Here is a 26,912-nt window from a genome sequence, read left to right on the forward strand (position 1 = left end):
GCACCAAATCAATTTAAATTGTGCGTCCTAATATATTTACAACTTCTGTACTTACCATTTTTTTATAACTTTTCAAACTACTCAGACAATGAACTTGACTCATGTTGACTCACTCTGTACAGAAAGAAGACAAGGGAAGATAAGCATAAACTGAGCATTTCAACTAAGAAGACTAATCAATGGTCATAGTTAAAGATTCGATTAAATGTAAACTAGCTGTCGACAACAACATAATACCATAATACAACAATCAAATTTAATTACCCTGAAGTAACAGTATTAAGTAAGAGAGATTTAATAGAGGAAATACCAATTCAAACGATAAAAGTAAAAGCAAGATAAGAAAATACAAAATGTGCATATATCCAATTCTCACGCAACGGAATCGACAGCAGAAACCTCAACAACAAAAAGAATGATGAGGAGGACTGAAATGAAAACGCTAAAAACTATTAGGGCAGTGAGCTTCAGAGATAGAATGACAAGTCATGATATTAGAATTAACAAAATGGGCAAAACACTAGAAACCCAACACACGGGTTATATACTATACTATATATATATATATATATATATATATATATATATATATATATATATATATATATATATATATATATATATATATATTATTGAATATATTGAATTATAGAATATTATTGAACAATTAAAACCAGTGTTATATTACTATATCCATTAATATATTATTAATTCTGACAGTTTGGACTTTTATTGGTTTTGGTGTGTTGATTTGGTGAGCAAGTTTGGATATATTAAGACAAAATATTTCTATATTCTTTTTTTTCTAGGCAATTAAAATTTTTTGCAAGAAAGTACTTATGGCACCTACAATGCATAAGCATGCATGCAATGTTCATGTTAGTTGAGGGTTTTTACTGTATTCAAGAACAACTCAAGCATTTCAAGGTTGAGGTGAAAAAGGAAACTATCTATTTATAATGACTATGAGGAAAGACAACGACTACGTCATAATGATGACCCCAGCAAATGCCGTAAGAATAGTCTTGCTATTGCTAACGTAATCGTCATCTTTTTAATCTATTTATCCATCAACGTCAAACTCTGACATACTAAAATGTTTTAGTATTAAAAAAACCATCAAAAATGGGACACGCCTCACATTGGTTATTGTTTCTTCCTTCTCCAAACATTAAGGCTACCAAAAATTGTTTAACCAACATATTTTGTGGTTATAAGACAAAATGTGCAATAGAAAGGAACACACATTTTTGGTTATCTGGTCATTTATAAGGTAAATAGTAAATAGTTAGGATAAAAATGAAACTAAACTTATGCTGACGTAGATATATTAAATATGTAGTTCTGACAAAAATAAAAAAAATATACTAAGTACACGTCCAGCCAACTTATGTATCATATATGATTTGCATATAAAAAGTTTTCTTAACATTAGCGTATAAAATGGGATTTTAAATAAGGCCACAACACGCAAAGCTTTGCACCCACCGTTTTGCATACATTTTGAAAGTTTAGTATTCAATCATGCGAAAGGGATCTTTTAGATCACATACAACAGCAATGGTTACGGGCATTTACCTCAAGATTTCAAATATCTACACAACTAACCGAAACTAACGCAATATCAGCCAAGAGCAAGTAAACAATGTTCTAAATATGATGGTCAACGCTGAACAAGATCTACTACAAACTATACACGGAGGCGCTTAAAAAAAGTCCCTCATCCGCTATGTAAAAACAAATGTTGTGGCGGCAATTTATCTGCGTTAGTGCACGAAAACGTATTCTCGTTTGCATATGGGACAATTGTTAGAATTGTTCAGGCACTGCCTGAGGCATGAGGCGTGAAACATGTGTTGACACGGAGTGACTCTTGCCCTCTCCATCGTGCCCAAACAAACTGCGCAAACATCATCACAGTACACAATCTCTTCCGTCGTCGCCTCACGGAACTGTCCTAAGATGGCTTGCTCTTTCCGTAAAGCCTTCAGCCCGTTGAAAACCATATCTTTCGCTCTGAGATAAACCGTCAGATAGAATGATATCATCGTGAATCGCAGTTGGCCGTACAACATTAGCAACGTAACCAATGTCATCGCCAAGGTGATGGTGTAACATCTCAAAAATACTGGGGCGTAGAACGGTTCCAGCGCTTCAAGGGACTTGATTTTGAGGGCCATCAGGAATGGAAGGAATAGATCCACAAATACCTTCTCAGTGCACATGTAATACGTCCACGTGACGAAGGTGTATAGAGCGGTCGGTTGGTAATGCTCCAAGCCTTGCTCCAGGCCAAATACCAGAAGCATAAAGGTAACAGTAATTATGAAAGTGACCGCTTTGGTCCACTCTAGAACGATCTTGGTGGCGGACATCGCGACATGTTTGATATTGCTGTGCTGAGTCATGTTGACGGTGACTGACCAGTCTTCTTTTTCTACGAGCTCTTTGATGTAACTTACACAGTACGCAATGACGTTGTAGAACATCAGGGAATAAAGGCCGGTTACTTTCTTTTGGGGGCAATTGCCACCGCCGAAACTGCAGAGCAAGACCCGGTCGCACATAATGAAGAATACTAACTGGAAAAGAAGTGAAATAATTAAAAGAATTCTTGAACAGAGCAAGTAATCTGCAATATTAAATAAAAATAAATAATTTTATAAAGACTTCCGCAGACTGTAGAGCTTGAAGGTTAAACACAAAGGCAACGTTGCGATCCGCAATTGATTTTGGTCAGCCGTTGAACATCTATCGCATCGAAGAAAAATTATGATGCTTATATTAAACTATGACAACTATTTACTACGTTAGTTTTGGTGTTAGCTTCTTCAGAGATGATTTTTTTGTTCTACTTTGTATCTCCTTATATACTATTTGAGTGGGGCAGAATGCATACAAGAATTTTAGTTTACTCAAATAAGGTTTGTCTTTAGGCCCTTTCATGTTCTTTTAGCCTAGTTAATATTTTTCGTCCTGTCTCTCTAATGTACTTTTTACCGAATATGAATGCTGTAAACTAGATACTGTTGTCTTAAACGGAATTTTGTCTTTGACGGATCTAAGATGATAGATTTTTGGCCAAGTGGTAAATTTGGTTTTAACATTACATTTCTTAAGGACTTTTGATATGTGATCAGTAATGTTTTGAATGTAAGGAGAGACCACAGTGGCAAATATGGGGTTGCTTTAGGACTCATTTTCTTTGGGAGGTTATAGTGAAGTGAATTTTGTAATGGAACGCTTAATATCTCTAATGTGGAAATTATTAGAGACAAGAGCAGATGTTAGGTGTTTTAATTCTAGATTCAGTGATTCGGATTGAGATAGTTGTACGACTCTGTAAACAAGAAATTTGATAACCGATGTTTTTTCGATCAAATGGTGCTTTTTTATATGTAGGAATTAGATTTTATATATTTTAGTTAGGTTAGTTTAGGTTTTGCAATTATGAATTTCTAAAGAATTTTTGCAGTTTCAAATTAATTTTCATTAGCTGTTTGAGATATCACTTTATTTGTTTTGGAATAATACGTGGAGCAAGGACGAAGTTGGAACCTTTCGCAAGAACTGATTCTTTGAGTCTCATTAAGTTGGTGTGATAATACATTTACTAGAGTGTTTGGTAGTTAAAAAGAGTTTGATGGTTTCACTTGTGTTTGATGGTAGCTTTTAAAATTTTTGAATGTGATTCTAGGTAAAAGATAAACGAAAATGTATTGTCATGAATCGTATTTGAAAGCTCCGATAGGGATAAGATGTAATAAGAAGAACAGCAAAACATTTATTACTGAAATGAGTTGATCTCCGTGTATTAGCGATTATTTGCGACAGTTGTGCACGGCTGACAAAACCATTTTGAATAAATTATAAATTTGGCAATATTTTGGTTAGTTACATTTTTGTCAATTTGTCACCATCCAAGGTCGTTAAAATGCTTTAGAATGAACAAACTTACTTGGGTCGCCAAAGTGCAAATATTCTTCATACGCGTGAACAAGTTCTCACACTTGTCGACGGGTTTGTAAAGTTTGCAGCAGAATTTCCACGCTGGTTTGGAGTATTTTCTCATAATTCCTGTAACAACAGGAAAATGAGTTTAAAAGGGTCTCTTCACCGGAAACTATATAAGAAGTTTTTTTTTCTCATAATTTCTAAAAATCACTAGACTTTGCGGCCTCTTTAGGCGTAGTGACGAAAATAATAAATAAACATCCCGTCACACATTTGTCAAATTATAGCCCCGAATTTCGTCTAAAATTGAGTTAAAAAAAGAGGTTGTTTTTCAAGCCAAGTTCATTTTTATTCCTGATCTTCAAGAAACTAAACTTCTCGCTATTGTCTAATTCTGAAGTTACCAAAGCAATCGACTTGTCTTGACTTGTTAAGAAAATCCAATACAATGTCGTGGTAAAGCAGTTCACACACAACCAAAAAAGCGCCTAGAAAGAAAAAAAATGAGTTGATAATTTGAAAATATAGAGATAAGTTCGTGTTCGTATAAACAAGTGGAAGATCAGAAAAATAATTTTTTTTTTGTACACACATTTTCATTTAGTTTTTGGATACATTTTCGCGAAACAACACGAATGCATTCACTGACATGACTCTCGGGATTGACAAACGTCAAAATTCAACCCGTGCGTTAATATCTCCGAAAACATCCGCTTGCTCCTAATCATGTTTCATTGTCTATCATAAAGTATTGCGCCAAATTCGGATAAAATCGCTAGAATTCGAAATTTCCACACGCCGTGTTTGTCTCCATATATATAATACGCAGTGGATTTTGAAATATTTAATTTGTTTTTCTCTTAAGATGAACTCAATGGGACGGTATCAACGCAACTAGATCTCGACTCTATGTATTATCACATTTTAAAACGCTTTTACAGCAAACATTTGGACCACGCAGGACGCATAATCTTACACAGTAATTTTTGAGGTAATTTCATTCAGCCACAGAGAGCATTTGGCATAATAAACATAAACATACCGAACCGGTAGAGATTTAAAACAAAAAACCCATGAATTAATTTTTGTATATATTGCAACGAAAACAATTCCCTGTACAGCAATTTACATAAATTTTTTCACGCATATGAGCTAGCTACATTGTCCTTAGCATTTAACCAAAATAATTCAAACTTTGGCGCCATTTTACTCCAATCGGAAGTGTTTTTGGTTTTGGTTTATAATACAAACTATCATTATTTGTTTTTATTTTTATTATCTTACAAAGGTTAGTATTTTTAGGTTTCCAGAAATATCCTGTAACATTTAAAATTTTATGTGCCTATGTGCTTTATTGTATGTTTAAGGGTATAATATCGAATTTCGGCGGTCGGACAATGGATGCGACTATTCCCAGTGACCCGATACGAATGTGAGAAATTAAGAGTTTAATTTAGATATGATAATTAAATCGTGAAAATTTTCCGTGTTTTATTTTATTATCATAAATCGAGGCTTTTCTCAAAACAGAAGTCCCAGTTATGTAGTCGTTTCGATAGCTAAGAGGTATTAGGCTTATTACATTATCGAATTATTTCGTGGGTCGTGGATTGCTGGATGCTGGGTCATGATCCACGAACAGATCGAATCGATCACCTTCAAAACAGCGTGACAGTCTCGTCCAGATAAACAGGCTACTTTGTAGACGGATAAACACACGACGTTGTTATTGTTATTATTGAACTCGTTGTGCATTTGAAAAATTAATTGTAGTCGTTTTATAAATAACGACAGCGCAACTGATTACAGCTTCTATTTTTAGAAGCACGGAATCGGGACTGGATGATTATGTTGTGTTCTGTTTGTTATAAATAAAACCGCACCTTTTTTATTTCCGTGTTTCATCGCGGGTTTGTACTGCGCTGCTGCCCGAACAATTGTCATTTAAAAACCCATGTAAAACACAATTACCCTAACAACTAGGGAAATATGTACTGAATATGTATGTATGAAGCCGATAAGCAACTGTAACAATATGGTTATCGCTATTGGGAACACGATGTTTTTAAGTGAACAAATCCAAGTTACACGGGATTAATAAGGAATCCTAATTAAGAAAAAATATCCAATGAACCGAAAATTTCGGAGGGTTTGACTAAGGAGAAGACTAACTAGAAGTTATGATCTGATATGACATAGGTACTTTGTTGTTTAAAAGCAATATGCAGGGCAACGAGGTACGAACAAAATAAATAAGTAAATCAGCAAAGACAAAGTAGGATGGGGAGAGGAGGAAATTATTATCTTGTATTTTAAAACACGGTTTCTACAAACATTTCTCATGTGAACCATAGTTATAGTGAAAAAAATTCAAATCTTTTTTGTTTAATGTTGTTTGCTTTAACTTAAGGAAAATGTTGGCCGTGTTAGAATTTTTTTTTAAATTAATCGTGCTATGAGTGACTATGATTCCTTAACTTACCACCAGGTGCAGTTTTGCGATGTAATCGCAAGAAACAATTAACAACACCTCAAAAAAAACCGCATCTCAATATCTTAGGGCTCAAGATGATGTTTAAAATCAATATAAAATGTTATTATTTATCTTTATTTTTTTAACAGTACAATAGCAAGTTACCCAGTAGCTCATATTACTACGTTTTCACAATCTTAGCCTTATCAAATATTCTAACTAGTCAATTGTTGAAATATTAAAATATGTATTGACATATCAGTATTTTTTTCGTTCCTAGCACGTTTCTTCTAGGCATTGGATTACAATAAGTTTAAATATTTATTTTAATGCAATAAATATTTAACAACATTTAAACTAAATAAACCAGTAGGCAATCAAGAGACTTTGACAAGCATCTGATAACGATATGAAAGATGCGAAACGTTTGATCAGATCAATACAAAATTTGTTTTAATGTCTGATGAACTATTTCTGTCGAAAAGATGTTTTATTCATTTTTTAAATGGTTTTCCACTTTTAGCTATTTAAATACCTCAATAGCTAATAAAATTAGTTAGTCCCCAACAAAAAATTAGTGACCAAGTGACTGATTAAACATAATTTATAATGAAAAAATAAGTAATAATACTAAGCATTTGAAAACAGCAAAACATGTCAAATCGTAAAAATTTAAGTTACAGAGTAATTTGGTGCCCTTTGAAGGTATTATAAAAAAGTAATAAAGTTTTGATATTAAATATTCGAGATAATTAGACCCTTAAAGTAGGAATTATTCCAAAAATTCTATTTTTTTTTAGCTTTAAGTTGTCTTATTTATATTTTAGGTTTGGATAAAGATATTAAGATGCAGTTCTCAAAAAACTCCAAAAATCTATCTAGTGGCAATTGCATCACTCATAGCACGATTGATGGCCTACGAAAAGTCCCTTTCAACGTCTCCAATTCTCTTAAAATGCGTTAAGCCTTTTTGGAGATATGAATAATTTTTTAAAGAAAATATTTGAACACCTCTACAAATAACCAAAATTAACAAAAAAAATCTCAGCTTTAAACTAAAAACTGATAGATCGAGATTCATTTTTTTCCAGCATCCCGCACGACATCAATCGTCTTCTTAATATCTTAAGTTAATTCTTACACATCTTTAAATCATCATTTTTTAATCTGGATTTGGTCCAGGACATGTTCCAGCTTCAGTTATGTTGGATGTCATAGATCACATTATTCAGATTATCGCAGCCTGCTTGACTTTTCCGAAGCATTTGATTCTGTGGATCATTCTCTCTTGTGTGCAAAGTTACAATACGCAAAAAAATTGGGTGTTTTGTTGAATAGTATACTAAGATTTACCGATAATATTTATAAGTTCTGCACTTTGTACTTAAAATATCGTATCACAATAAACACTTTTTAAATTTTAAAGTAGGAAAAAACGATACGAACGTCTTGATCATGGTCCATTTGTATATGGTTTAAGCAAATGTGATCACGTGTAAATTGGCCCTTAATTCCATAATTTTGCTTGTTCCAAGGCAAAATACAAAATGTTCTTTGAGTTATCGGCCTCTTGGGTAGACCCAATTAACATAATATGTTTTGCATTTTATAAGGCTACGCCTTCCACATGACAATCAATTTAAATACGTTTTGATCGTTCTTGCTCAATTTTCAACAAACCACATACTGAGGCACGATTAATGCTGTATTATCGCTGGTGAGAGTAAACGTCATAAAATACTTTTAAATGACCAGGTTGTTTGCTGTTAGCAGCGCCACTGTGAAAGAATAAATTAACGAATAGCCTTTAATCTTCTTCTTCTCCCTCTATCAATATTGGCTATCACTTTGGCGAGATAACTAACTAATCGACTTATAAAAATACAAAACTCAAAGCAAGATATGGTTTGTATATCTGAAGGATCCAAAAGAATTCGGTATATAATCTGCCTAATATGCAGAAATAGCACTTCTTTTAGATGTCACACAGATTTAATTAAACACTTAAATACGTATCATGACTTAACTATAAAGAAATGTATTTTGTATATTTCCAACTTTGAAGAGATTTTAGTTTGGAAAGCCCAGGAGAATAAAGAAGTTATAGTTACCACTTCAGCCGAGGGTATTTTTTCAATAGGCAATGTTATTATTATACTCTATTGAATTTTTTTAAGCCTTTGTTACTGTAAAGCTTAGCGAAACTCATGTAGGGCACACGAATGAACCAAGGACCAAGAGACTATCAAAAGCTGAATAAGAGACAATTGTATAAAAATTAATTGTAGGGCTTTCAAACCCATAATTAAAGAAGATTCACGAAAAATTTTAAATGATCAAGTGTAATCAGAGATGAATGCAATGCATTTGACGAAAAACCTGAGGTTGTAGTAGCAAGCGTTGTCAATTAGGTATGAGCTAAATTTTTGGTTTTGTTACCGATTATTTTGCAAGAAATTAATAACTTTTGGATAAACAATCATTTAGCAAGAATGTAAATTTTTATAGAAAATTTAAAATGCGCACATACCAACGAAACGCTGAAGAAAATTCTAAAAAAAAGAAAATTGAAAAGCAAATAAGAAGTGTATTATTATTATTCTTGGATCTTTAGGTTATATAATATTTTATTGGCTTTAAAATAACCGTTGCACAATAACAATAAACGCTAAATTGTAAAACATAAGATGTATAATAATATTCATTCAAAAAACAATAATAAAAGTAGTATAAACATGTCATAATTATTTTAAATCCTAGAAATACAGTTTATATACATTACTGTTTAGTTATCACAAGTTCTCCGATAATAATATAACATGGAACAGAAAATTTAAGATAACTTTAATGCAATAAAAAAATACTGTGCATTGTGGCCAAATAAGCGACTTGAAAAAAATAATAGCTGTGAAAAAGAAATGTATTACCCAAAGAAGACATGAATCCTAATCCTAGGTGATATCTTTTTGTTTGTTTGATATTTGTTATCTAATTGAAAAATTGAAAAGCGGAACGCACAGCTTATAATGATTTGAATTCGTTGCAGACTGATTTCCCACCGAGGTTAGCAATTATGGGTTAATAGTTTAGTGATCAGTTTTCGATACCAGTTCTGAACGGCAAAAAATAACAATTTTAAAAATCTACTAAAATAGGTGAAATTACCGACAATACACCTTAATTTTACAATAATCTTTTGTTAGTAATGCACGATTTTGAAAATAAAGGGCTTCCCTTTGATTGAGATGTTATTGTGTAATTTTTATGTTTAACACAGAATGTAAAATATTTGAAAAATGCAGACACAGAATATACATGAAATATATATATGCGAATATGTATGTACTTACGAATTTTTATTACTTATTGTATTGGTTTTCATAAAATCAACAGTAATCTGAAACATTTACTTTAAGAACCTAAACGAAGAATTTCATTAAGGTCGAAATTGGTACAAATATACATGGCCGTCATCAAGTATGACCTCAATTTATAAAAAAAACGGATGAATATTAAGATCTTTCAACGAACGTATTTGTCCCATATTTTTAGCAATATCAATCAATATGATAATGAAGGGCAGAAAAATGGATTAGTGGACGTTGAAGATCAGACGTCATTTTTGCAAAGTGTAATTAATTTAAGACACATCGAGGGTGGCTGTGTTGTATAAAACCGACGATTTCTATGAAACTGTCCTCAATGAAGCCCTGATTGCGACCACTGCCAACAGCAAAGGTTTACCAGGCATTTGGTTCTACGAGAAAAAATTATTGTAAGTTACTACTTTTTAAGTTTTTGTATATATATTTTTTCTGTATATTTAAGTGATAAATTCTGTGGAAACAGATAAAGCTACCTTCTTAAAAAATTCTAGTTTCATATTGTAGGTATTTGGTACAAATTGTTACTCAATTCACAATTACTATTATCCAATCATTGGCACCATGTTCACTACCTTAAAAAGAACTTTAGTGACATAATAAATAATAGTTTTGGTTAGTTAGCAAAAACAATTTTTATATAAAAGCATTTCGAAAACACACCAGAATATTTTTAGAGCCACATATTTTGTTTCGCGTTTCAATAAAAACAAAAAACCGTTACCGATTAATTCATTTTTAATTGCTATGACAAGGATATTAACGTTTCAATAAAGGTAATTATAATTGTTAAGTATTTATTTCAGTTTTCTTTAGCACAATCACTGTAGTATAGTAAAAATATTATTATATTTAATTAAAATATTATATTAATTATAATTTAAAGGTCTAATACAGGAAATCTCACTATTTGCGGGATCCTTTTATAATTAAATTTTAAATTTAAATACAAAAGTTATTTGTTTGAATGAAGGAGTTGTTAGACTCGAGAACCGACCACTTAGATCACCTGATTTGAGGTTTTTGGATTTTCACCTCAAAAACCTAACTTTTAAATGTTCAACCCACGCCCATTTTTAACTGTTGATGAAGGCTCACGCTTTGCATGGAAGCATAAGAGGCAACTGATTTATCCCAAAAATTTGATGAGAGATTAGATTATTTATTTTTACGTTACATTATTTTCATATGACATTAAAAGATAATTGTGTTATAAAAAAATTGCAGTTTAATTAGCACATGAAATCAAAACAGAAAAAATGATTGTCGGACTTAAGTAATGAAAGACGTAAAAAACTTGTTACACTGAAAACAATACAAAACGACAACAATTAGAGATATCTAATCTATCTAATCTATCTAATCTAGAAGATATCTAAGAATCTATTGAAATTAAGTATAGGGAAATCTGACATAACATTTTCTCAAAAATCCAAAATTAAAAGCATATACAAGGTGTTCCATTTAAAAGAAGAAAGTTAGGTGATGTAAAATATCTATGTTATACCCTGTATAATAGAAAATAGTTTCATTGCACGAAGCACATTAATCTTAATTTTTAAATAAGTGGACGACGCAATAAAAATGAAACGGGTTTTTGCTATTAACAGTTCATTTTTGCCCGAATAACAAAATTTTTCACTTCGATGCATAAAAGGAATATAGAGCAAATCAAAAACTCTGTCTCTCTTCAGTAGATAGAATTTTTCGTACTAAGCAATTAAAATTATATAAATCTTAAACTAAATGCAAGGCCAGAGACAATTAAAAAAAGCTTACCCGGCAATTTTGATGATATATTTCTCAACCAACGTACGGGATATTTGTAATTTGCTGATATTAACAGCGGAAGTACCAGAAATGAATATGTTGTTAGACACCAGCCTCCCAAACTTAGCAGCAGCGGAGCATGTCCTCTTGAGCAATAGGGAAGTAGGAGCAACACCGACAACAGACACACTGAAAGCAAAAATTTAACACTGATGTCTTATCCTAACACCTCAACATGCAACAGTCTCCGATTTAAAATCAATCTATTACCTATTAAAATTAAAATTTTATTTTTACCTAATCGATATACCAAACAAAAACGAAAAATTTAAGGGGGTGATTCCTAATTTAAAATAAAAAGAGCAGTTTCTCATATAAACGTAAAACAGATAGAAAGAAGAATGAAATATCACCGAACTGTAAAACAAACTTTCTGCATTTTTTTTTTATTTTTTTTAAATTGGTAAAGGGGATTGAATTAGCCTACTTCTATCTTAATTAAATTTAAGGAAAAACTTACCTAATAACATGGAAAAAATAGATGTTGATATACGGTTTTATTGGAAACTTAGTTTCAAATGAAAAAAAAAGCAATGTAGAAAGAAACTATATTTTACAAAAATAATTTAAATTGGTGCAATCAAATAGTTGTATTTTGTATTAACATGTATCAATTATCTTCTAAACGATTACATTTTAAAAATAATTTATTAATAAACGTTCCTGAAACTATTCAGGCGTAAGCTATAAATAAATAACTACCTTTAAAAACATTTTATTTATACAATGTAACAAAAATGTAACAAATAAGCAAGCCACCTAAGGCAAAACAAAAATACAAATTTTATAGTTTGCCTTGAGAAAAAATCATCCTCGGTTCGAAATCTCTTGGTAAACGAACTTGAACCCTCTGTACGTGGTATGGATATAACTGTGCTCTTAATTTCCTCCATACAGTTGTATCAATATTTGCTGCAATCTTCCTGGCACTTGTGTCCAGTTGCCCTTAAAATAATATTTATCACAGCAATTCGGTGTCGGCCAATATCAAAACTTTGATGAAGTCTCGTAAACAAGATGACAAGCTTCCAGGGAATTTTCATTTGCACGTCTGTTTCTGCATCTTATTATTGAACAATTAAATAAATAGATAACAAATTTTTGATTATTTTTTTAATTACTTAAACTAACTGAATAATAAGAATAATACCTTGTTTATTCCCGTGTTCTGAAAAACATGCATAAGTTTTTCCTTAAATTTAGTTAAGAATGATAAGGGTAGTAGAATTCAATCCCCTCCAATCATTAAAAAAAACATTGCAACATTAATGAACAATTTAATGGTTATCTAAACTAAATATGCAAATTTTTATATCAACTTGTTTTTATTTTGGTATATTTTATTTTTATTTAGGAATTGGAACATATTATATCATGGGGTATTATATATTAAATACAATTCAAAACATAATCGTAGGATCGATTACAGTATAAGACATCGGCTAGGTAAAAGAACGAAATGTGTTTTTATTAAGTAAATTTTGATAAGTAAATGGAGGAGAGGGAAACGAAAGCGTAGATTTACCCAAAACAATTATCAAATGTGTGTCAGAAAATCAAATCAACCAAGTATAAAACTTAGATAAACTATATAAAATAACCTCTTTACACATAGAGTTGAGGTAATAACAAAGCTTTTATAAAAACTCTTAACAAGTAGTCTGCGGATATGATTGGGCGCCATATTTATTATTAACGAATTTCGCGCCATAAAGCTGCTTTATTGCCGCGTTGTCTCCAAGACACGCAAATTGATATTAATGATGAAATTATTAGAGTTGGCCTAGCCGAAATAATGATGGCCTATTGCGGTCTATTATTTTATATTGTAAAAGAACACAATGTTTAGATTTGTACTTGATTCTCGCGAGATGAAAATATATAAGTAATTGCAGTACAAGGATTTTTTGGAAAGCATAATGGAATCAGTTAAATATATATTCCAGAATTTGAGGTGATAATTAAATTATTTAAATTCTGAATAAGGTGTTTTTCAGATTTTTGGAAAAAATGTTGCATTAAGGCTAGGGAGTTTCTTTTTAGGTAAGACTTTCAGTAAACTTCTGAAGATTTTCGAAAATCTGGATATATTGTTCCAGAAATTAAAAAAAAAATAATTTTTAATAATCAAGTTTAAATTTTCTTTTTCTACTCCCTTCTTGCAAAAATATACTCAAAAATTAACGGTCGTAGAGAAAGTATAATATGCAACACGTTTGATATTATTTTCCTGCGTCGGGCGCCGACTGTCACCAAACAAGCTGTTGGCTTGTTCATAGCTTAACTAAAACTGTCTCACATTCTACTCTGTGCCTGCTTATATGTTGTTTGAGGTGGGTGCCCTCGGTTGTTTTTCGGAAGGGCCGTTACATGGGTCAAAAAGTATATATTGTCTACTTTTTTTAAGTCGAGGAATTCAAAAACCATCGTTAAATACTAGTGGTCGTTTTATGAGAGGAGTTACTAGCAGCAGTGATAAGTAAGAAGCACTTTAAATATGAAAGTTTAAATTCTCCATGCAATTTTTTTGCACCTGAATGTAGACTTATCGCTTTGTCAATTAGCAAAGAATAGAACGATATATACAGGGATCTGGGTGCGTGTCCCGATGCACGAGTTGCCAAAACAACATTTTCCCGCAACATAAACATCCTGTTGTTGTTTGACGACGCGAAAATATTTTTTGAAAAGTGAAACGTTTTTGCCAGCTCTAATCGTTTTTATTCGATACCCACGCAAGTTTAGAAATCGGCCAGATTCACCTACGTTTATCGTTGGACTATAGAACTATTCATCGGTGACGTGACCAGATTTGCGGTTTACTGATATTAATAACTAATGTAATATATCCAGGAAATAGCAGCAATAGCAGGGGGGATAAGTTTTGGTGACTTTAAGGACTAGGACAGAAAAACAAGGCCAATAAGAAGTCAAAAACAGAACCTGCAATAACAAACAGATAGGACGGTGATATGAAAGCCCTCGAAGTGATATTCACTAGGTGATACCGAGACCGAGAATAGGCTAAAAAGTAAAGAGTTTTAGTATGTATACTCGGGCTTGCGCCTAGAGAACTGAAGAATCTTGGGAAGGGAAGAGAGGAAACTGTATCTGGTGTCCACAAAAGATCTCTACAGAGTTTTTTGGATATTGGACTTGAATCATTAAAGATTAAAGTTAGTCAATTTTTGAAAAAATATATTGGTATTTTTAGACGAAACGTGAATAATTTCCAATATAAGTGGTTGTGAATCTTGGCAAGTTGAGTCTGTAAAAGGTGTCAAGAGGAAAAGGGACTGTGGCACGGAAAAACGGTTCATTATTTTGCAACTGTTTGATATTGTAACTAATAACATAACAATTTGATAGTCAATGTATTTGATTCATATAATTATTGCAATGTTTTGTTTACGTAGAATATCTACTATTAACAAAATTGCAAAAATATCAGAACTACCCTGTTTGTATAAAATTAAAGAACTTTTATTTTGGTTTTATTGGTTAAATTTCGCCCATTTTTAAAATACCTCAGTAATTACACTCAAAAACGGAAAGGCGATTTATAATTGAAAGACCTGTTATTTTCATATTTTTCTCATTTGTTGAAAATGGATACGTTTTGGTCTTAACTACAAACTAAGCTTAATTTTATGGAATATTCTTTGTTAGATATTGTAAAATTTTGCAATTTTAATAGTAATAACAAATTAGTTTAGAATTATTAAGTACAATATCGGGAGAACCAATCACCAATATTACAAAAAAATATATATAATATATATAATATAATATAATATGGGAAGTTTTTTATATAATTGGGATATAAAATCTGGTCTATGGTAGTTTGCAGATTTTGCTTAAAGTATTTTAAGTACTTCTTTTGTATCTGAGAAATAAAAATTGGGATACATTTTAACATAATCCAAATTAATACAAAAACCTTACTGTTCAGGTTTCATAAACCTTATTGAAACATACACTCAGGCCTTAACATTGTTCAGATTATTGCCTAATAAAATAGAATGACTCATCCTCAAGGTTATACACCAGCAGATATACAAATGTTGTAGAACTTAGAGAAGCGCTTTTTTGTGTTCAGGTACTATTTCACGGATATCGGGACGTGAATTGCGACTGGTATGATTCGTCAATTATCAGAAGGCATTTCACACGACATGGATAGAATTAGCCGAGCGGAAATTATAAACCTCTACTGGGGCCGAACAGCGAACATATGGATAGAAGGCGAAAACAGTTAAGCAATTGAAATTCAACTTGGAGTAAGACGGGGATTTATCTTCTCACCCCTCGATGATTATTCCGTTTTGTCTTATATTTTTATTGTCCGTTGAGACGTCAAACTAACAAACGACGAACAAAAGAGTAGTCGAACGTTTTTGGAACATTGCCAGATATACGTAGGACCGACTGTGGAAGCTTGCAGACCAAAAACTGGACCAAAACTGCTTCGGCGTCACCGAGGAACTACGCTGAAGTTTGCCACTGAACATTTAAATTGACACTTACAGCAAAGGCAGAATGTTTTTTTTAGACGAATCCATATTTTGCTTACATTGTACAGATAGACGGAAGAGTGCATGAAGAACGGCATGGAAGATTTGCAGAGTGCACGTTTAGTCCCCGCTTGAGTCATGTAGGCGGATCACAAATGGTGTAAGGAGGAATTACTCGAGAGATTCGCACTGACTTGGACTTGGTAAAAGTTAGAATCAACAAAATGAACTGACCAGTATGTTCCCCTGATCTCAACCGTTCAATTAACTTTGTAAAATGACTAAAAGTCAACATTTATCAAATCGACTAAATAATGAATAACTAAAGTTTTCTAAAAAAATTATGAAAATCCACCTAAAAATAAGAAAGTTGTGATTTCTCAAATTTTATTTAATATTTCAGTGTTGCTTTTTTTTGCTGCTGAATGTATCTTTTTACAGAAATGAATTGAATTATTGAAATTTGGAAATGTGGAAATTGGAAAAGTAAAATATCGCCCACGCTGACAATTCAGATATTTCTAAAGCTTAAAACTGCATTTTAAAATTATATATTTTTCAAAGCTTAACATGAATTTTTTGATCAGCGCTTGTAGGAAGCAGTGACAAATTAAATACGTCAATGATTAGTACAAACAAATTCTACTAAAAACAATTGATTTCTTACAATCCTACAATGCTAGTAAGCTTTTGCTCACCTGTTTCTGCTATTTTCTCGTCTCTCACTTTCTCATCTAATTTAGGTAACGTGTGCAAACTCCTCAGCCGGCCACGTACCCTCGTTATCATGCCCATGGTCACTTAAACCACTAACTGCTCGACGCGACGTCACCACACCGAAAAAAATGCAAAATATGATCCAAACACAAAAATAGATTTTGCCGAATGTCGCACCTTGGATCGCGGGAGGTTTTCGTCCAACTGGCAACGTTATGCGCGATCCGTATTTTCATTCACTCGGAATTCATTTTCAAAGCATTCCCCTCCGATCGGTTTTGTTCTTTTTTGGGATGAACCCGTCGGTATTTGGAATTGCAGGGAAAACCTATGTATCACCGAAATTCATTAAATTGGAAATTGTGGGGACCTCTTCTTTTTGCATTTACTATAGAGACAACTGAAATAATTCAATAATAAGTAATTAGATAAAGGTAAATGGCAAAGCTGCTTTTGAATTAAGAACAAAAAAATCAATTAGCAATTCTTTTCTTTTAGAAATTTCCTATCGGAACGCCTTTGGTATACTATTTTCCATGTTGGTGATTTGATATCAATGGGCAAAAGCGATAAATCGACCCAAATACGGGTGGTACCACCTGAACTCAACAAAAAGACAATTTTGCAATGCCAAACAATAAAAGCGGTTTAAGTATTCGTTAGGTCACTCTGTAGTACGTTTGCATACCAAATAAGGTTTTATTACTCGACATCTTTATGAGATAGATTTTGGTCCCAACTGTTTGTCCACGCCCCGGTTTATCGCAGTCAGTTCTACAAACCAGACACCAGCCTGTACATTTTTAATGGGCCTGGCTGGATTTCCCACTGTTGGCAAAGGTTCTGTACTATACATCCCGTATAACGAACCGAGATAGCAGGGTTTAATAACATACGAATGGCGAAGGATATTTTTAAGCCTGTAAACATGTTTTCGCGATCACAAATGCGCAGCGGCGCGGTGCCACTTTTTTTTTTTTCGTAAAACGTTTGCATAGGAAGCAGACCGAAATAAAAACTACCAAATATTTTGCTTAACAACGCACGTGGGTCCGCTCGAATAAGCACTGTCGGCGTCCGTTACAAATTCCTTGAATAAAGGCCCACATCAGAGTAGATGAACTTTAACTTTGAGGTCCTCTAAATTACAATTAATTCTTCAGGAGTACTCATTGTCTTTGGGGCCACTTATTAAAGAGATAACAGCTATACATGTTGCTGGCTGACCGCTCTCTGAAATTGATGCGATGATTACTCTGCATACGCCTTAAACACCTGCCGGGAATGGTCGAATGGTAGGGGGAGCTATAATTGCTTCAAGGATGACGGAATCCCAAATGAAAGACAGGTAGAAAACTTACCAATACTGTGTCGCACATTTTTCTAATCGAATAAAATCTGTTCTCTTTGGTGACGATGACTCTTACATCTGAAATTTGCATTTTTTCCTAACAATTACAATCTAATATAGATTTCAAGTTCCTAGTACGTTGTATCCATTCATTTGCATTTTTAAATGTCCGCAATTCACAAAAGTTGATAAGCTTTTCTTCATTGTCATTTTCGGTATCTCCTCCGTAGGGTTCTATTACTAGTTCTATTACAATCGCTAATTATAAACATCTCTTTCCGAATTCCTAACATTTCCAAGGCACATATAGTAAGCTGTACTCAGCGGCTAAAGGTACTGATTTTAATACCAGTATTCTCTTGCAAAGGTGTGTGATTAATTTGGTCCCAAGATTTTATGCATTTCTGTCTAATTCTGTCTAGGGATGCTACTCCGCTATAAATATCTTTTCCCTATGCTCCTTTTCCTTCTTTTATATACTGTTCTCCATATCAGATCGTTCAATTTCTTTAAATAAATGCTTTTGTCGCTATCCATAGAATATTCCACGTTCCTAATCGCAAAGTTCTTTTCGTTATCAGTTTTCGTCTACCATTTTCACAGTGCGTTTCCGACGCTCTATTGAGAAATTTTGCGTAACGGTAAACTAATTGAAAATGATAGCTTGCGATAATTTTAATTGTTGGTGCTAAGAAACTCACACATTAAGCACATTAAGCACATGAAATCACAACAAATCATAAGTTTAAAAAATAATTTTGTTGACTAATGTATTTAGAAATGCTATATTTTTAAACGGCAAACTAAATGGAAATGTATTTTGAGTCAGTATTTTCTAACAACCCATAAGGTTTTGTCTCAATCTAATATGTAGTACATATTTAGTATTTACAATTTGTATTTAGTTGGCCTTCAATTACGTTCAAACACCTCCTAGGCATGAACTATATTAGGCATCTGCAAGCCTCTAGTGGAATGTAGTCCAAGTTTCTCTCATACCCTCGAATAGTTGGTCGAAATTTTGGAAAGTTCTTGAACCTAACTTTCTTTTAACGAATATCGCCAGATTTTCTATTGGGTTAAGGTAAGGGCTATATCTCTTAACCAGGCAGTGACCCTCCAAAGAGAATACTCTATTGTCGTGCTGAAATTTCCAAAGTACTGATAAATATTTTATTGTGTATAAGTGTGTTTCGAAACTCTTTTTTCTGGGATGTTGCTTCCTAGGCACAGTTCTAGTTGTTATTAGTCATTTCTGCAATTTTTTGATAGGCATTATCTTTCCTATGAAGGTTATTAATCATTTGTCTTTCATTTTCATTATAACTTCTTTGCAAACTCATATTATTCGTATCGGGAGAAATTCTAAGGAAGATTAACATTAAATTATTGCTAGGAATGGAAGTTAACAACCCAGTAAATCTCTATGGTAACGATATTCAATCTTATAATAAGCCTACTGTAGCGTTTCCTATTAGTCTGCCGTCTAAAAATGTAGTTTTTTTTATAAATTAGAGAATAAAATTATTGTTTAGATTTATGATTGTGCTTAATGCGAAAATAATAAATATGCATCCTAGCAATAGTAACAATGATATAATAAAATCTTGAAGAAATTTCTTAGTACCAACAATTAAAATTATCGTAAGCTATAGTTTTGAATTAGTTTGTCGCCAGTAAATATCAAATTCTCCGATATTCTTTGGTTTCATGAACATAGTGACGTATCCACCATGTCAAAAGCGGTACTCATATCAAAGAAAAGTCCCAAAAGTTCCGATTTATAATTAGGTGCTTCATGAATATGAAATACAACTTGGTCTTTATTATGTTCAAGATAAGCCGCAAGCTTTTTATTAAAGCAATCTTCAAAAACTTTAGCAAAGTGGGTTTGGAGCGAGACAGGTTTTTGCAGGTGATGGGTTGCAGATAAACCGCCGTAAGCCCCTTACTTTGAGAACCGGTTTGCTTGTTTGGATCAACCCCAAGTATTTAATTCACTCTGTACTTCCCATATTCGGGTCAAGAATACCCTGAGTTGAGATAAGACGATCAGTTTCGCAACACCAGGTCTCAAAAAAAAGTATGTCAATACCCAAACAGCAATCGCTAGAATTAGATTTATTTTTAACAACATTTTTCCATCATCGACTTGATTTATTGATAATGTAATCATTTGGTAATAAGTCGCACATTAAAGCGCCATTTAATAGTTTAGTGATGGTAAACAACGTAATCGGAGAAAGAACAATTGGGCGCCACCGAAAAAATTTCAAAGCAAACAAGGACTAAACAAATAAGCAAAGGTGACTAGTTCATATCAAAAACAAATTACTCAACTAGATTTGTTCGGATTCATTTAAAACCGATTCCAAAAATAGGAATTCTCACAGCCATCTCGAAGATAACCTTTTCAAACGGGGACACTATTGACCATCGTATTTATGCGTAGAGGCTTTCTGACGGTACCGGTTCTTCAGAAATATTCGTGAATAAAAAAAGGGCTATTCAAGGTACTCTTTCGTTTCGAAGTATTTCCAAAGTCACAGGTTCCGCTCGTACCAGAAGTCATCATTAACTCCCTCATCAAATTCAAAAGTGCAAAACTTTGTTTTTTCAAATGCGATAGCCTATATATTTCTGGATAATCAGATGCAAAATTTAGTCCTATTTCAATTGGCTAAGAAAGGCCCTCTACCTAATTTCAAAGATTGTCTTCTTCTATCAAACGTTATTCAAAATCTAAAGTCGTTTTTAGTTAACACTGATTTTGACAAAGTAGATGCAGGGTGTTTCCTCATAATTCGCCTCATAATAAAAACAGTATTTTTTGTATTATTTTGCTCACTGTATATTTGCTTCCAATCAAAAATTTAGCAGGTAATAAAATCGAAAAATTTTAATTTATTTAAAATATTTTCCCAGAGTAATTTTTAAAGCATTCTTAAGTGTACAAGGTGAGTCGACGGTATAGTATAGTTCAATATCTGATTAATTTTAAAAGTTATGTTAAAAGTTATTTTAAAAGTTATGGCTCAATAAATGTTCAAAAATATGCCCTTGCACTTGGATAAAAATGTTTTATCATATTTTCTTGTAGGTTCCTTAGCTACTTCACGCTCTACCGATCCATTTCTGTATAAAAAATTTTTCGAACTTCTCTATGGTAATGCTAATGGTAATGCGGAGGAGCTCCATCTTGCTGAAACGCGATTTGTTGGATCTTATTGTTATCAACTTCATGAAAAAGTCGGGGTAAATCAATCTGCCAAAAGTTCAATTTTCTAGGCCCAATAAGTGGTTATCATAAAAAATATTATACAATAATTTAAAAAGGCTTTATTCAACACCACACATTTAATGGTTTTGATTTTGCACTTCCTGTACCCAGAATAGATTAACTGTTGAATAATAACACATGTTATACTGCGAAAAGTAGCTTTATCAGAAAACATTATTTTAGACAAAAAATTTAGATCGGCCTCTATTGCTTCATTTATAATGGTGCCGAAGTTTACAATAGGGATGATATTTGTGTTTTCTAGTAGTGATATTGACGTTAAATTGCGATGTATAACATAAGCTAGCTACTTGACGGCTATTGACATGGGGATTATCTTGAACTTGAAGTGAAATTTCCAATTCTTTTTCCTCTTTGGTAGCATTCCGGTTTACCACTTTCCGTTTTCCATATTCGATCCTACCACTAGTATCAAACTGTGCCATTAAAAACTGAGGAGATTGTTTAGTTGATATACATTTAATAGCTTTGTAAAGTATTACTGCCAACAAAGTATTTTTTCAATTTAAAATGATCCAAATATATATTAATTTATTTTGGCCACCTAGTAGCTCCCAATTCAAAATTTCGAATAACGCTAATATCAAATCTGAGTGATCTTACTTTTAAAAATAATGGCGCTATGGTAATATTCTTGCAAATGTAAACACTTGTATTGTTTTAGAAAAATTAAAATATTGGAAAAATTATTAGGTTTATGTATGTTAAATTAATAATAAAAAAGTTAAAAGAATGTTAATTCAAAACAAAATTTAAAAACATGTTTTATTCATCACGCTTCTTGGAGCGACCCTATACTATACTTCCAAATAAGTTTAAATTGTGCATCCTAACAACCTTTACAACTTTTTTATTTTCTATTTTCTCACAACTTTTTAAACTAATGAGTTAATGAACTTTACTCTATCGTTGACTCACCCTGTACTTACGAGACGTTTCCAAAATGCACCCTACCAGGATTCCCTTTCTGTACTTTTTCAGTAATAAGAATTTTAGATAACCGATTAAGTTGAAATGAAGTACGCTGCAACTTTTGGTATTGTCTGCATATATCAGATACACGTCGCCCAGCAGAAATCTTATTAGTCCTTTTCTGCAGCTGTAATGGATTGCAGTTTACTTTCATATTTTAAGTTTGAAGCTAAATATTCTAAAAACCTTTTAAAATAAGTTGGAGAAACCCTATATTTTTGACAAAAGGAAAAATGATTTTTCTTTCTGTTTTAATATACAGGGTGTCCCATTTAAAAATATATAATTTTATACGAAAAAAAACAGTATTTGATTATTTTTTTATTTCGTTCTTGTTTAAGGTTACCCGTTTATTATGAGACGTTATAAATATTTAAAAAAAAGTTTTTCATTTGCTAGGAAAATAATTATCTACGGTTCGAAATCTCTGTATGTAGTGTGGGTATAATTGTTGTCCTTTTAAGATCCTCTATGCAGTTGATGCATCAGTATATAATTCTGGCGCAATTTTCCTGGTACCTGTCTCCAGTTGCCCTTCAATAATATTTAGCACAGCAATTTATAATCCTACTTCTTAGGTGTTTCATATTCTGTATTGGGGCAGTGTAGACTAATTAATTTAAATGTGCCCAGATACAATTGAGGCAGATAATAATAAAGCTCACCTCTTTCTACCCAGCGGTTTTCATACGTACAATTTAAAAACGTTCACACATTTAAGCTGAAACGTGCTGGGACACCATCGTGCATGGAATTCACCATTATTGAATTAAAACGAACTGCTCAATGTCAAATAAAGCAATAATAAAAAATATGTTTTCTTAATAAATCCGTAATAAAAACGTTTGCGTTAATTTTTTTCGCATTAAGTAAAACAATTGGAAAAAACATGTTTCGGACATAATCAATGTAATTTTTTGTAGATATCACAACCGATTTGGGTGTGAATAATCTGTAGGCGTGAAAAGACATGAATTTTGCTTAACAAATAATTTTTTCAGATTCGGTTGTATCTTTTAGGGTAATGAAATGGAAAAAGACCTAAACAGTATAATTAATTAAATTGTAAAGGATAGTGGAACGAATTCAGTTTTCAAATTTTGGGCACCCGTCTACTCGACGTGATCACAGCTTGTTAAGTAGGACTACCGAGAATATTAATAAATAGTTTCGTTAAAAGCTTGGCTGGCAAAAGCGCTAGACAAAACAAGATCGGTTACGTGTGATGGCGGCCGGTTCAAAATTCCAAACCATTGCTGTTCCTACATATTACAATGTTTATTATTTAAGACGATATCGAGCAACGACATAGTGGTGGCACCGCGATAAATAGATAAGAATGGTTCAGAAAGCGTCCCAACAGTCGCTATGTAGTCTTTCTTTGATGGACATAGGCTCGTAGAAACGTCTCTTCGGGATTGTCGGTTCCTTCCGAATCGAACCTGAATGTGACGTTCGATGCGTATATGTGTGTATAATGATTGTGATAATAAAGTTGTGGAGGATTGACGTCTAATAGATCGGCGGAAGGCCTGTTCCACCGAAAGGTAATTTCGATTAAACAATTGAAGAAGATTGAAAACTGAAATGTTAAATGTTAAAACTTTGGTTAATTTGTTTAAATCCAGTGGGCGGGGTGTTAAGTTAGGCACTTAAAATTCGCCCAATGTAAGCGGGAGCTACTTCTTGTCACAAAAATAAATAAAAATGAAAAACAACCACAGAGTTTTATACACATATTTTTAAGATGTTCTTGGCAAACCCAATCGTTTTTTCTATAAATATACAGCCCATTAAAAATATAAGCGTAAGAAACATCAACAAACCCATGATTAACTGTTCTAATAAGTTTTAGAATACCCGAGATTGGAAGCGGTTCTCAAAATGCGAAAATTCCAAAAACATAAGTATTACATCCAAATATCAACAATATGGAAAAAGTATTTAGAAAAAAACAAAAATAACACATTAACACTGCATCAAAACGAATTTCTTGGAGGTAAAGGTGTATGAACTTTTTTTGTCTTAAAATGAACTAAAGCATCATTGTTTAAACTAAACTACGTTCTTAATTAACGCTCTGTATAATAAAAAAGAATGTTAAGAAAAATTAAGTAAAAAACTAATAAAACTTTACTAGTTTAGTGATATGCTAGCTTTATTTTCTTATAGTCGCTCACAACTTTCATTTCATTTAAATATTATATTCGCTTGGCGAATTATTATAAACACCGTTCCTCAATGTTATGTGTAATATTACGAGGAACGTTCTGAAAATTATGTCAACTGTAACTCAAAAGAAAAAGAAAAATTTTTACTTACAGTTATATTCCTATTAAAATTCAAATATTAAAAGCGCAACTATATAAGTTGTAGCAGTAACGCAATTTTCTATTTCAAACATGGCAACCTCGATAATAATGAGGCTATTTAGCTCGGTATATCAAACTAAAGAGTGAAAGTAGTTCATATCCTAATTTTCGTAGACGTAGTAAGTAAATGGATTCGGAATTGCCTATTGTACTTGCACGATAACTATTGAATTTATGCGAAGGTGCGAAGGAGAGTGGGTGATTGTTTGGGGAATTGTAAATAATGTAAAACTATTTTATTTTATTTTAATTGCGCCGAACCATTTGACAAGTGTATTTAGGAGGCGGCTAATTAACGGAATTCACACCTATCCTTATAAACTAGAACAAAACAGGACAACAGGATCTCTGATAATGATAACCGACAGTGCGGCATATACTTGGCTAGCCAAATTGAAACTATTTAGAATTTTTATGGCCAACAAATTATACAAGCGATGCGAGTTGTATATTTTTTCATTTCTCATCATATAACCTTTCTCCGATTCGACTATACCGGGTGACACAAGAAAATGGAATCACCGTATAAGTTCTAAACGGGTTGATGCAGAGATTTGAAATTTGGATGGATTCATATAGGCCAAAGGTCCAAATTTTTTACACCGAAGTTAACTCCGCTATTTTGAGTTATCTAAAGGAAATATTATTCGGGATCTGCTTTTCTTTCAAAAGCATATAAACTTTTTCTCCATTTGGAAATTGACTTTTATAAAAAACTTGTTCAAAAGTCTCTAAATAAAACATAAAACATCCTGTATGTTATCAAAAATACAGAGTTGTTGTGGTGCAGATAACTATATTTTGCTTTTTATTTTGAAATAAAATTAACGTAGAAATATTTTATGGGATGTCTATTATAAGTTAGAAATTCTACAAATTTTAATAGAACTATATATTCTGTTGTCTGTACATATAAGGATTTGTCAATCAGTATGGCTATTCTCAAGTTATATTCCGAATCGGTGGATGAGATAATAGTTTTGTCACTGTTGTTTAATCAAGGGAATTGTTACGAATTAAATTAAAATTGTTTTTTTGGCAATAACTCTGAAACGAACGAAACTGTGGAACTGCGGCTTTAACGCTTTTCTTTTTCAAATCTGATCTACTTTAACTTTCTTGCCCAGTAAGAATAAGAATAAGAATCCACCATATGTTTTACATTTTCTTGACAGTATCAATAAGAGTTATTGTTTTCAGGTTAAACATTTACAATTTAATTATGTATTTCAAATTTTTAATTAGTGAGGAAATGTATTTTATATATTGAGATGTAAAAAATACGTAAGAGTAAATTTTTGGTAAATTTTGAAAATTCACACGTTTTTATTTATATGCCGATTTTCATAATTTTTAGAAAACTTTAGATAAAATCAAATTTCAAACCACGTATTTAGTCGTTTGATAAGTGTTGGCGTTTTAGTCATTAAGGAAGGTCAATATTCGATTTACAATACACAATTTGCTTTGTTGGTTCATGTCTTTATGTGCAAATCGATCCAATTTCAACTTAACTGACCTAAAAAAAACAACAAACTTAACCGAATATTTTGTATTGACACTTTTAGCGTTAGTTTTGGTTAGTTAGGAATATTTTGCTATTCCTCCTGGATGATTAAACGGACCTTATCTACTATAGCGCTTCACGAGTTTTGACTCGTTTGCCTAGCACATGGGGCTGAGATGCGACGAACATGTTGGCCGGTTTATATGTACAACGTGATTTTTTTTAAATTTAAAAATGAACCGATGCACATAAAGATACGAACCAAAAAAACAAACTGTAGGAAATGACCTTTTAAAAAAGTTTGGAAAGTAATTATGCCGGAGGCTGTTTTAAATTTATGGTCATGAAACAACCATTCAATTATTAATGACTAAAATGTCAACAATTATCAAACGACTAAATATGAGAAACTCGGCCTAAAAATAAAAAAGTGCTGATTCCTCAAATTTTAATGTTTGATTGTATTTAAAAATGAACCGATGCACATAAAGATACGAACCAAAAAAAAAACAAACTGTAGGAAATGACCTGTTAAAAA

The 26,912-nt window shown here is 32.3% G+C and overlaps 1 protein-coding gene across 1 annotated transcript; it reads right to left on the bottom strand.

Annotated features, from left to right (window-relative positions):
* Nucleotides 1–1,320: 1,320 nt before the first annotated feature.
* On the bottom strand, nucleotides 1,321–17,254 carry LOC132708012 (RING finger protein 145 homolog). The gene is made up of 5 exons (XM_060680089.1): nucleotides 17,049–17,254; nucleotides 16,853–16,967; nucleotides 11,590–11,769; nucleotides 3,959–4,077; nucleotides 1,321–2,582 (listed from the first exon to the last, which is right to left on the bottom strand). The coding sequence occupies exons 2-5, from the start codon at nucleotides 16,947–16,949 to the stop codon at nucleotides 1,767–1,769; spliced, it is 1,212 nt and encodes a 403-aa protein (XP_060536072.1). The 5' UTR covers nucleotides 16,950–16,967; nucleotides 17,049–17,254; the 3' UTR covers nucleotides 1,321–1,766.
* Nucleotides 17,255–26,912: the final 9,658 nt, after the last annotated feature.

This window comes from Cylas formicarius, unplaced genomic scaffold (genome assembly GCF_029955315.1).
Source record: "Cylas formicarius isolate icCylForm1 unplaced genomic scaffold, icCylForm1.1 PGA_scaffold_10__41_contigs__length_53128322, whole genome shotgun sequence".
Lineage (NCBI taxonomy): Eukaryota > Metazoa > Arthropoda > Insecta > Coleoptera > Brentidae > Cylas > Cylas formicarius.